The sequence below is a fragment of the Typopeltis vanoorti genome, chromosome 2 (genome assembly GCF_054136105.1).
Source record: "Typopeltis vanoorti isolate ZY-2024b chromosome 2, IOZ_Tvanoo_1.0, whole genome shotgun sequence".
NCBI classification, from domain to species: Eukaryota; Metazoa; Arthropoda; class Arachnida; order Uropygi; family Thelyphonidae; genus Typopeltis; species Typopeltis vanoorti.
The window spans coordinates 99,958,283-99,970,837 of NC_143550.1; the positions used below are offsets into that span (position 1 = coordinate 99,958,283).

The 12,555-nt window shown below is 33.8% G+C and overlaps 1 protein-coding gene across 1 annotated transcript in view; it reads right to left on the reverse strand.

The window, feature by feature from the left end:
- The window catches only part of LOC150109288 (calmegin-like), a 394,668-nt gene that overhangs the window by 12,512 nt on the left and 369,601 nt on the right, over positions 1 to 12,555 (reverse strand). Inside the window, exon 18 of the mRNA XM_090412401.1 lies at positions 104 to 406. Within this exon, the coding sequence (XP_090268527.1) occupies positions 104 to 406 (303 nt within the window). The remainder of the gene's footprint in view (positions 1 to 103; positions 407 to 12,555) is intronic.

The window sequence follows — 12,555 nt, forward strand, 5'->3', positions numbered from 1 at the left end:
TCAAGAACTACCTATCTCAATCAAAAATCCTCGTTTTCAGACAATGGTTCTTTACAAATTAAAGTTATCAATCTCTCAAATTACTCTCAATATCAGGACTTACCTGTTCTTCCTTGTTATCTATTTCTTGTTCTGCTTCATTTAATACATCTGTCTTTATTATTTCTCCTTCTGATTCAGCTTCTTCCTCATCTTCTTCCCCTTCATTTTCCAGTTGTTCTTGCTGACTTGATACCTGACCCTCCAAAGGAATTTCCTCAATTTTTTCAGTAGCACTGTACTTAGCTTCCTTTTCCGTTTCCTCTTCAGCTTTCTCTTTTTCAATACTCTCAGCTTTTAATACAGGATCATCTGGAACAGGTTCATCAGTTTTCTTATGTTTAGCTCCCTTTTTTGTTTCCTTTGCCTAAAAAAAAAAAAAAAATTAACTTCATCTGTCAGCATCTTCAAAATAATTTCTTGAAATACTTTTAAAATATCTTCACAAAAATAAGCCAATAGTTCATGACAATTTAAAAAATAAGATTACTATTTATAATTATACAAAGGTAAGCAAACTAAGAATGTATGCAAGTGCTACTATTCCATTTTAGAATTTAACATGCATGTGGAAATATTTATTATAAAGAAATTTTGTATAAGGTTAAACAAACATAAAAGAAATTTTCCCTACTAAGTGTGCATGCCTACTTCTCAATTTTATTTTAATGATTATTATACATGAAGTACAAAAAATCATCATAGATACTAACCATTATTAATACAATGCCTGCCATATCATTCTTTAAACTAATTCAATTTTTTTTATTCATGTGCCCCCCCCCCCAATTCCTCAACCGTCCTAAGGGGCGTTGAGCCCTCCTAATGAAGGATTAAGCATTATATCCTATGACTGTAGCCTGTGTGTACATGGGCTCAGTTTACCTGCTTCCAGGATGAAAACCCCCCAGATAAACGGGGGGGGGACCCTGCTGTCCACGCCCCACGCCCAAGACTGGCTAACTTGGCTATGGCTGAGAAAGATCCTTAAGCTCCTCACGTCATCAATGAGAATCGAACCTAGGACATTCCTTCCCCATGGTTGCAAAGCACATAGCCACTAAGGCTAACCACATGGACACTCATTCAATAACAACACTCATTATCCCTCTAGCAATCCACTCCAGTCATTCACCATTATCCAAGCAAAAAAAAAAAACTACTCTATAAACCAATTTTGTACCTTGTGTTACTATCATATTCTCTCTTTCTGCTTCTGTACTAAACTGCTACTAACAAATTTTAAGTCAATTAGACAATATTCACAAGAATAAATATTTTTTGTTGCAAATATTTTGACCAAAAACTAATTGGTTATCAGTGCATCAGACTGGATGAAGCTAGAACAAAGAATGTTAATCCTATTTACAGAGCTGAGTCACATGCTGAAGTGCCGCCTAGTGAGTGGTTTACAACATAAAATAAGATTACAATTCAATTATGCCTCAAGTGCCATTAAAAAAAATTTTAACTATCCTCACAGGAAGTGATCTACTGAACTGTTAACATTTTGGCCACTCACCTTTGGATCCTCTCAATACATCCACATCTTTAAGAAATTCAAGTAACAAATCTGTGCAATGCAGTAGCTCAAGATATGGCCATATTATCAAAATCATACAAAGGGAGCATACATACATTCATCTCCAAAATCCCTAATTTCATCAATTTTTGCAGTCTAGCTGCAGCAATATAATACATAGCTAATCCTTGCACCCTAAAGTACATAACTTTTTGCAGTCTAGCTGCAGCAATATAATACATAGCTAATCCTTGCACCCTAAAGTACATAACTTTATATATTATGGCACATTAAACTGGCAACTATTCCCATTGCCCACAATGTCTGTCTATTCAAATTATCTTGTAGCATCTCTAGATAACTGATATTAACAACTGCCTTCCCCAGTTTTGCATCATCAGCAAATGACTGGAAAACCTCCTCTCAAATCATTAATGTACAAATTTAATAATAATGGCCTGAGTGCAGAGCTTTGTGGTACACCACTAGTCACCTGCCTTCTCTTGGATTCTACTCTGCCATCCTTTTATCCATGCAGATGGCTAAAGTATAGGCATTTTCTTTATCCAATTCAACTGCCATTTTATTGTAAAAAGTGGTTTGATTATTAAGGGAACACCTACTTTAGTACTTTCTGAAGAACTCTGGAATTCCCTTTGGCATGCTCAGCGAGTTTCTTCTCAATCTCATTTTGCCTTCCTTAACTTCTTGACTGCTTTTTCCTGCTCTTTAGCTTGTTGATCACCTTTACATTAATTATCTCCACAACTTTTTTTTTCTTTTCTCTTCTCCTCCAACTCAAAGTAACTGATGCCACTCATCCATTAACTGATTTATCCTCTTGACCTTAGGTATGCACAGTATATGATCCTTCAACTATTTTCTTCCTGGAAACTTTATTTTTATTTAGTATCTTTCACAGAAAGGGAAGAGGAAGTCATGCAGTTAGCAGACATAATATATTGGTCCCATGACATTAGCTGCTTTGGTCAATAATTCTAAATAATACCCCCCCACCACCACCACCAAATATTTTCCACACACTGCTCCAAGCTATCACCTTAGTTCATCACTAGCTCTGCAGCTCCATAAATACCCCATCTTAACGAAAAATTCCACATGCTTAGCTACCTTCTAGGTCAAGATAAGAAAGTAAGATCACTCTACAATTATAGACATTTCAATGATACTATTTCAGATCCAAGCCTTGCAAACCTCTATCCTCCCTCTCCCATAGAACACTTAATAAGGCTGCTGTTCTAGATAACAAAGGCAGGTCGAATATGAGAGAAAGAAGAGAAGCAGATTCAAGCAATGTATGCAATTAAATTGTAGAGGAATATTGAGCAGCAGCTGATTGTTTCAATATGCTTAAATGAAAAGTGAAGGAATGATGACTACAACTTTGGAAAAGCAGTATCCAAGGAATCAGTTTACACCACTTCAATTTACATCCACTTCACTTTTGCACCTCTCATAGATAATTACTGGAATAAGTGATGAGTCATGACGCTGCCCAACTTCCTAGACATAGATGGTCCCAACATTGTAATAAAACTATAAAACTAAATGATTAAACTATGGTCTAAAATTTAAATAATTAAATTTTATTCATTTAATGCAATTCAATTAAATTCAAGGGAATTGCTAAGGCTATTCAAGCATCCAATAATGTCACGTTGAGATTACTGGATGCCATACAACTTCATGAAAGGAATCTCTAACATTTCAGCAGCATGGAGGGAAGTCTCAAAATCATGTATAAATGGCATCTAGCATAAGCTTTGGCCTGACTGCATTCCAGATTCACAAGAACACAATATTACCCTTGCATCAATAACAGAGGTGGCAAAGGAAATAAGACTAAATAATGTAGAAGTTGGTGACATGAATGAGCTGCTTAAGAGTTATAGTGAAGAGCTTTTAATAGAAAATTTAGAAGAGCTAGCTGAACATCTATTCAAAGACACAGAGGAAAGTGAAGCTGACTCAGCAATCCAGACACTAATAATGAAATCAATGCAAGAGGTTATTGCTCTTATTAATAAGTGATGTGAGATCTCTGCAGCAATGACCCCAACTGGAAGCAGAGCACAACTGTTAAGAGAGGAAATGATAGTTCTACAGCCATATTTATCAGGAAAAAAAGAAAATTAAACAGACATCTATTCTATCATTTGTAGAGCAGGTAAATTTTATTTCTTTTTCTTAAACATTATGCAATTTTCAATACATAAATTTCATAAAATAAAACATTTTTCAAGTATTGTCATTTTCAAGTATTTTCATGTGTTGATTAATGAAAATCTTGGAATGGAACCTAATGTATTTACATATGCTCAATTTACACTGCTTCATTTTACACTAGAAATCTCAGGAATCTAACCCCAATGTAAACCAAGTCATACCTGCTTGAAGAAAAGACAAATGAATCGCACTATCTGCCAGATAGTTGTCAAAGTGAGAGAGGATCATTTATTAGAACAGAACTCTCTGGTAATCTCAGTGGCTTTTACTCCAAGGATAAAGACCATAAACATATTATACATAACTGGAAAGAAATGTAAACCAAGGTCCCTGGTTTCTGTTAAGATTTTCTCCAAAACGGAGGATTACAACGGCTTCTTTGAAATTTCTACAACGGAAATCTTCTTCTAGGTAAGGCATGGAGCTGCTATCCCAATCAATGGTATGGTTAGTAATTGTAAAATGATGGGCTAGACCTGAGTTGTCTGTTCTGTTATTATTAACATCTCTTTTTTTTTGGGGGGGGGGGATTTCGGGGTGTCTTGACGTCTGTCCTATATAGTTTAGACCACAAGCACATGGGATGTTGTACACTCCAGCGCGTTTGAAAAAAGGATTAATGTCTTTTGATTAATGAACTGTATTGAGTGATGGTAGATTGTTGTTGTGGAGGATTTCTATGAAGAATCTTGTTAATTAGATTCTTTGGATAGCCATTTTTTTTATTTATGTCTCTGATATATGAGTAATTTCATCATAGAGTCTTCTGAGATGATGTTCACGGTTCTATTTTTGAGCATATGTATTATGCTGAGCTTCTGGGAAATATGGCGAGTTGAATTGAAATGAAGGTAGCATCCAGTGTGTATTGGTTTGCGGTAGACTGTTAGTTTGATATGTCCATCTACTAATTTCTTTATAAGGGTATCCAAAAATGGTAGTTGATTATCTTTTTCCAGTTCCTACCATCAACCTACCATCACTCAATATAGTTCATCCATAGTTATTCCTTATCAGGTATAGTGTATGAGAAGATCGCAGAACTTTTTAAACCTTTCAACATCAGAGTTGCGTTCAAACCGGTCAAGACTGTCCATCATGTTTTAAGATCACCAAAAAACATTGATCCTTTTTTCAAACACACTGGAGTGTACAACATCCCATGTGCTTGTGGTCTAAACTATATAGGACAGATGTCAGGAAGCCTCGAAATCCAAAAAAAAAAAAAAGAACATATAGGAGATGTTAATAAAACAGAACAGACAACTCAGGTCTAGCCCATCATTTTGTGATTACTAACCATACCATTGATTGGGATAGCAACTCCATGCCTTAATAATAGTGACTAACAAACACGTTACATGCAGGTAATGTTACATGTTCTGTTTTAATATTTAATTCATACGATAGTGTTACTCCATTTTCTCTGTACTAACCACTTTGAGTTTTTTTCTCTTACCATTATAAGCCCTGAAGAAGCTGGACAGCCCCATGTGCGAAAACTTTTTGGTATTAGATGTTTATAAATCATGGTTAATTAAAGATCAATATATGTTTCAGTTTAATTATATGTTTGAATGACCAAATATAATCTAAACAAGGAAGATATATATATATATATATATATATATATATGAAATCCAAGAAAACTTACGTGGCTTAACAAGGTATATTTTTTTTTTGTTCTGATGTGGTGTTCAGTTTATACTGTAGAAAAATTACCAAACTTAAATAATCAGTATCCTAGAATGTTTTAGTTAAAAATTCTTCAGGTTTCTACTTCTAGATGCACTGTTGGGAGGATAGAAAATCTTACTTGTCTGTGTTAAAGTTGGAACTGTCAAAGAAAGGCTTAGAAAGAGTTCCTCTAGTCTACAACTAGTATTGAACCTATAGAAGTCTTTCTTTGGGTGGCCTAGAGACATAGATGCAAATTTTAAAATTCCAGATTCCCAGGAATAATAAAAATAACTCCCTGAAAATTTGAGATTTTTTTTTTAATCATCTTTTCCCATTTAAAATTCACAGTGCTAACTGTGTAAGAAATAAAATAACTGGGATATTCCATGAGTTCATCGTAATTTCAAGTCCCTTCCCATGTCCTATACATATGCAATGTTACTAAATGAGTTAGTAAAATAAATATTTATTTATTATTTTTGAATAAAAAACCAATTTCACTGACTATCGTAATTACTCCTAAACAAAGAGTAAAATATATAATGAATAATTGCAGTATTTTAAAAAATACCCAACAGCTCATTATCAAATGTGTTTCAAGCATGACATTATATATGTTACAGTACAAAGCATCAAAGTGGACTTCATTGTCATCTGCTCAACCACATCAATATCATGAAACGAAAATGCAGAAGACAATGCACAAATGCTGTCTACCTCAAAAAAAAAATAATAATAAAATAAAATAAAATAAAAAAATAAAAAAAAAAATATATATATATATATATATATATATATATATGAGTGTTCCCATTTGTTGCACAGCACATGCAATTTTTATCAATAATATTGTAAAGAGGATTTTATTAAAGAAAGTTTCTCTAAAAGAGGCCTGCAATTACCAATTAGGATAACAAAGTTAATAAGAATTCATGGTATTATTTCTGCAGCAAAGGCCTATTCTTCAGTTAAAGAAAGATTGGGATCCAAGATTTGTTTTGAAACAGGTGTAATTGCAAGAACTTTACCAGTGATGGTGCTGCAGTTATGAAAAAAAAATTCAGAAGTTATTGCCAGCTTTAGTTCCTGTACAAGATATTTTGATAGTAAATCGCCAAAATCCAAATCCTTTTCTGATTAATTGATATAAACTTAGAAATATTACATTCAATTAAACTGACATCTTTAACTGAAGAAGGATTTAAGCTTCAAAGTAAACGTTCCTCATTTTGAGCTATTTCTAATACATGTGCAATATTCAATGCTTCTTTTTCATGTACAGCTTCTCCTTAGTTCTGGTTTCAATTCATTTCTGAACTGGAAAAATATAATTATATCAACAAAATCTGAATCATTTTCATCAGACTTAAAACTGTACACAAGACTAGTCAGTTTCTCATAATACAAAGATGCAGTTTCCTTATAATTCTGAGTACAAGCATAAATTTTCCATAGATTGGGTCCTAAATCAAACTTCCTGGAACATTCATTTAACTTTTTTTTTTTTAAATGAAGCATAATCAGATGCTTCTCTACCTCTCTGAGTTCTGCACAAAAGACAGCCTTTCTCTGCAATTTAGACCTCAATATTAAGAGCAGTTCCTCATCAGACATCTTCCCAAGTTTTTACTAGTCTCAGCTAAGCAAAAGAAAGAAAGCTTTAACATTTTCAGAATTTTCTCCACTAAAATTTCTGTACAGAAAGTTAAGTTTACATTTTATAAATTCTTCATTTTGCAGGAAAGCTGCTGAGTCACCACTAGAAATAGACATATTAAACATGTAGGCAAAATTCAAAATTGATCATCTAAAGAAAAACAATATACAGTTAATTCTCTTTTTACACAGCTTTTTTTTTTTACACGATTTCAAAATTGACACTGTATATTTTGATTTAACATGGTTCAAAATGGCACTTATTTTTAAAATTTCTGTTTGAATTCAGTTCTGTTAAAAAGGGTATTTCCATTATAATTATCATTTCCTAGAATGGTACTTAAGTTTTGTATGTGTAATATCAAATTAGTAAAATTAATTATTTTCAGATATTTTCATAATATTACCCCATTAATTACGATGTCAAATAATTCAGTTAGACAGAAGAAAAGAAGAAAAAAATTGTTTTTTTCTGCAAGCACAGGTGGCTTACAAAATTTCTCAAAAGATACACACTTAATAATGTAAAAATAAAAGAAGCTGCATCTGCAGATGAGCCAGCAGCTAAGTAATTTCTTTCAAAACTGTCCAAAATTATTGAAAATGGTGATCAAGTTTGGAACACAGATGAGACTGGCCTTTTTTTTAGAAAAAAATTCCAAGTAGAACTTATATAGCAAAATCACAAAAAAGTGTTGATGGCTTTAAAACAACTAAGGATAATGTGACTATTATTTTGCAGCAATGCTTCAGGAGATCGCATATTAAAACCATTACTCATTGAAAGGTGTGGGTTTTAACGTTACCAGTGCACTGGAAGGCAAACAAAAAAGGTTGGGTTACAAAAAAGGTTGGGTTACAAAAGAAATTTTTAATGAATGGTTCCATCAATGTTTTGTTCCAGAAGTTAAACGCTATTTGATGGAAAAAAATCTGGACTTTAAAGTTTTATTGATTATAGGCAATGCACTTGGCCTTATTTTAAAATGTGGAATTTTGTTTTCTGCCACTTAATTCAACTATTAGACCAGGGTGTGATCGCCACCTTCAAAACGTACTACATAAGAAGAACATTCGAATACATTTTGGATAAAACAGATAAGGATAATTTACTGACAGTTATTGATGTGTTGAAGAAAATTTCTATTTTGGATTGCATCAAACTTGCTAAGTTGTCATTATCAGAATTGAAACCATCAACTTTAAATGCATGCTGGAAAGCTACTGCCAGAATGTGTGAAAAAGAAAAACCCTGTATCTCTGCATTCAACTGAATACCCCAATATTATCAGATTAGCACATTCAAGTTAGCGGAGAAGGATTTGGTGATTTTTCGTCTGCAGATATGATGGTTGACAAGGCTGTTAGTGATGACGAAATAATAGAAGCTGTACTTTAGAATCTCGATGAAAAAGAAAAAGGGAGGATGATGAAGAGATTCCACTCAATGTAAGATTAATTAAAGAAGGGCATCAAACGGCTATTAAATTGCAAAGTCATTTTCTTACACAATCCAAATACTCAATTCAAGTTTAAACGTGAATTGAATTCATGTATGGGCGAAAATGAAGAATTATACAAAGATCTAGGTCAAAACAAGATCTCACTGATTAATTATAGAGTTAGTGGTTTAAAAAAAAAAACCACCTTCAGAATTATTGGAAATTAGTGTTAATTTAGTTCCTTTTACTGAAGAAAAGAAACTTACGTTTTGCCATTGCAATATGAACAGGACAGTCAAAATATTTCATGTGATGGAAGTGATTTAATTCCAGTCTCACACAAAAGAATGTGGCTACTGTCAGAAAGTGATGGAGAATAAAATTTAGCTAACATCCATATGCGAGGGTGTATTTGGACCTTTCAAATTTCTTTTTATTACTGACACATTACCGTATTTTCTTTAAGAAAAATACATATATATATACTTTAAGTATTTAAAATAAAAAATATTCCATGAAAATTAAATAGTTTTATTCAATGATTTTCATTTTTTGTTTGAAAATAACTTATTGTTCGTATTGGGTTTTCACATCTGGAACCATTATTCTATTTTTTCATATGCGCTGTATTCTTTTTTACATGGTTTTCATTTACATGATTTTTTCTGGAACCAATCTACGTGTAAATGGAGAATTTATATATACAATGACTAGGGAGGTCCTTTTATATATATATATATACACACACACACATTTTCCCCTAGAGGTTTACATAAATTCCCCTTAAATTTTATTTTTTTACAAGTTTTTCCCCAGGCCTATTTATCTGGTATTTCACTAATGTTACATAGATGAAAACTAAGATTTTTTAAAAAGTGTGTGTGTGTATAATTTATTAACAAAGTGTGTGTGTGTGTGTGTGTGTGTGTGTGTGTGTGTGTGTGTGTGTGTGTGTGTGTGTGTGTGTGTGTGTGTGTGTGTGTGTGTGTGTGTGTGTGTGAACGCATGCATGCATACATAGACACACACACATAGCGGATTCTGGTTAATTGGTGCACATCGGGAATAGAACACTTTGCCTCAATTAAGCTGCTGCCCCAATTATGCAAACATTTTATGGAAAAATCAATAATATCACAAAAAATTAAACATTTTTAATTTTTTGTGATAATGATATATTGTGATAATTTATCACAATATATCATTTTGTGATAATGTTATAAAAGGATGCCTTCTTTTATAACAAATTATGACTGTTAACCATTACTGAAAAATAGAGCCAAAAGGCTTCGCTTTGGAGAGGCAAAATTATTCAAATTAAGTGGATGTTGAATCCAACATTATTTCAAAGCCGAATAGAAAAACTACAAAAGTTTCATGCCGAATATAGATAGAAACTATAATAGTTTCTATAGATAGTTTCTATCTATATTTGGCATGAACTTTTGTAGTTTTTCTATTCGGCTTTGAAATAATGTTGGATTCAACGTCCACTTAATTTGAATAATTTTGCATCTCCAAAGTGAAGCCTTTTGGCTCTATTTTTCAGTAATTTTTGGTGCCTTTTGTGATGTGACATCATTAGCAACTCGTATGGTAAAGTATAAGTTCCGCATTACTTCAACCTGAGTATTTACATTTACATCTGGGTCTGGCTCCCACTGATGAGACCTCAAAAAAGGTCGAAACCGGTCTGGGTCTGGCTCCGTGAGGCTCTGCTCGGGGGTAGGTTTTTGCCCGTCTCTGAGTGCTAATGATGAGATTATGACACTGCTTGGTGGTGGGGGTGAGCCTTCCACTAGGTAGAGCCAATGCTGAGACGTTCTTCTCAGCGACGGGGTGAGCCTGTCACTGAGTGGAACAACACTGAGTTGGGCAATCTTTCGGGATAGTCTTATTTTTAGAGCCCGCTTCACTTATACAAAGGTCTAAACCAGTCTGAGAAGTGACCCCCCCCCATAATGTATAACATCATACATGTCTGCTAGGAGATGTGTTTTACATTATGGGAAATACTAAGGATGGTGATCAGAGCTTACTCCACCTTTACTACGCGTGCCACTGTCATGAAAGGTTTGCTTATGCTTGGATCTGCCGAAACTTTTATAGTTTCTATCTATATTCGGCATGAAACTCTTGTAGTTTTCTCTATTCAGCTTTGAAATAATGCTGGATTCAATATCCACTTAATTTGAATAATTTTGTTAACCATGTTTTTTATTTAAAAAAAACTAAGTGCACACATGTGTCAGTACTCCTAAAGAGGTTAATTATATGTAGGTATCACAATCAAAGAAACATTTTTTCCCTAACAATTATTTTGAAGAAATTTATCGAGTGTACCCTGACATGTTCCCTTTCTAGACTGCAACTGAACAAAATCAGAACAGGTATCTAATTCAGATAAAGGATGCCTTCTTGCATAAAGTAGCATTGTAATTCAGCAATAAATTTCCTGGTTAGTCACTCACTCGTGTTCAGGTGCGTCATACTCATTACTTTCCTTGTCTTATGGGGCTTTAGGTGTTTTGTTGCAATCTGTTCAACAGGTGCATCCTCACAATCTTCATTTTCATTGTAACAATTAGTTTCTGATAAATTTCTTTGGCCATTGAAGATGATGTCAGCAAATTTCCTTCAGTTGTTTCAAGGATGTAATGTACCAATCTTCTGCGATGCATCTTCAAATTTTTTTAGCATTCCCATGTCGAGTGGCTGTACCAAGGATGTGGGGGAAGGAAGAAATCCAAGTTGAATTTCTTTGAACTAATTAATGGTGTGCAACAGTTGTCCAGAAGCTGAATTTTTTCTTGAATTTTGTTGCAATTCTGCATCCCAACTCATTAGTCATTCCTGAAAAATAATGGATGTTATCCATGCATTCTTGTTGGCATAATACAGAACTGGCAAACTGTCCATTCTAAGCCCTTTAAAGCATCAAGACATGGCACTTTTTCCAATAGCCAACAGCTTCCATTTGTCACTTCCCAACATGTTAAAGCAGCACAAAGCAGTAAAGTGATCCAATGCTGCTCCTTTTTTTTTCTTTTTTTTTTTAATATCTGGCATCGCTGCAAGTTTATAGTTTAGGGAACTGTCTAGTGTGACACAGTAAAACAGACTTGTTTCATCAAGAGAAAACTTCTGCAGCAATTCAGATAGTTTAGTTGATTTTCACTGTTCAGCGCTCAGTATCAGCAATGTCCTCACCATGTGCCTTCTTAAATTTTATTTCATGTCTGGTTTTCATCACAACAACCAACAATCTGTAGCTTTGAAGTTCACATGGCCTAACTTTCTAGCTAACTCTTTTGATTTGGTTTTTCGCATCTGATTAGTAACAAGCACTCCAGGTACAATAGAGAACCAATGATTGAGAGCCTCCTCAATGTCTGTATCCTTGCCTTCACACCTCCGTTTCTAGGATTTTCCCTAATGATTTGCCCATTCTTCTCACAATTTGCCCTGCTGGCCTAACAAACATGTGATTGTAGATTTTGGAACACCGGTTATCTTTCCCAGCTGACGATGACTGGTGTTAGACAGTTGGCTTTTTCGTTTGTCAAGTAAGGCATTTTTATCTGCTAACATTACATCTTTCCTTGGCATCTTGACAGAGTCATTATTATTTAATAATAATTTTTTAAAAAAAATTAATCGCGACACTATTTGTTACACTTTTTACTAAAAAATTAACACGCACCAGTTTTAATCAAAAGTATGCTACTTGAAGTCACTGTAAGTACAATTCTTACACTGTCAAAATACATTCTTTGCATCATCAGCAAACAACTGAATATCTCCTTTCAAGCCATTTCCTATATCATTTATGTACAAATTAAACAACAACAGCACAAGCACAGAGCCCTAAGGCAAACCACTGGTCACCTGTGTTGGATCCTACTTCGTCTTAATCTATACCTTGGATCCGACATGTTGATCACTATGATGTTCTTAAACATAATAAGT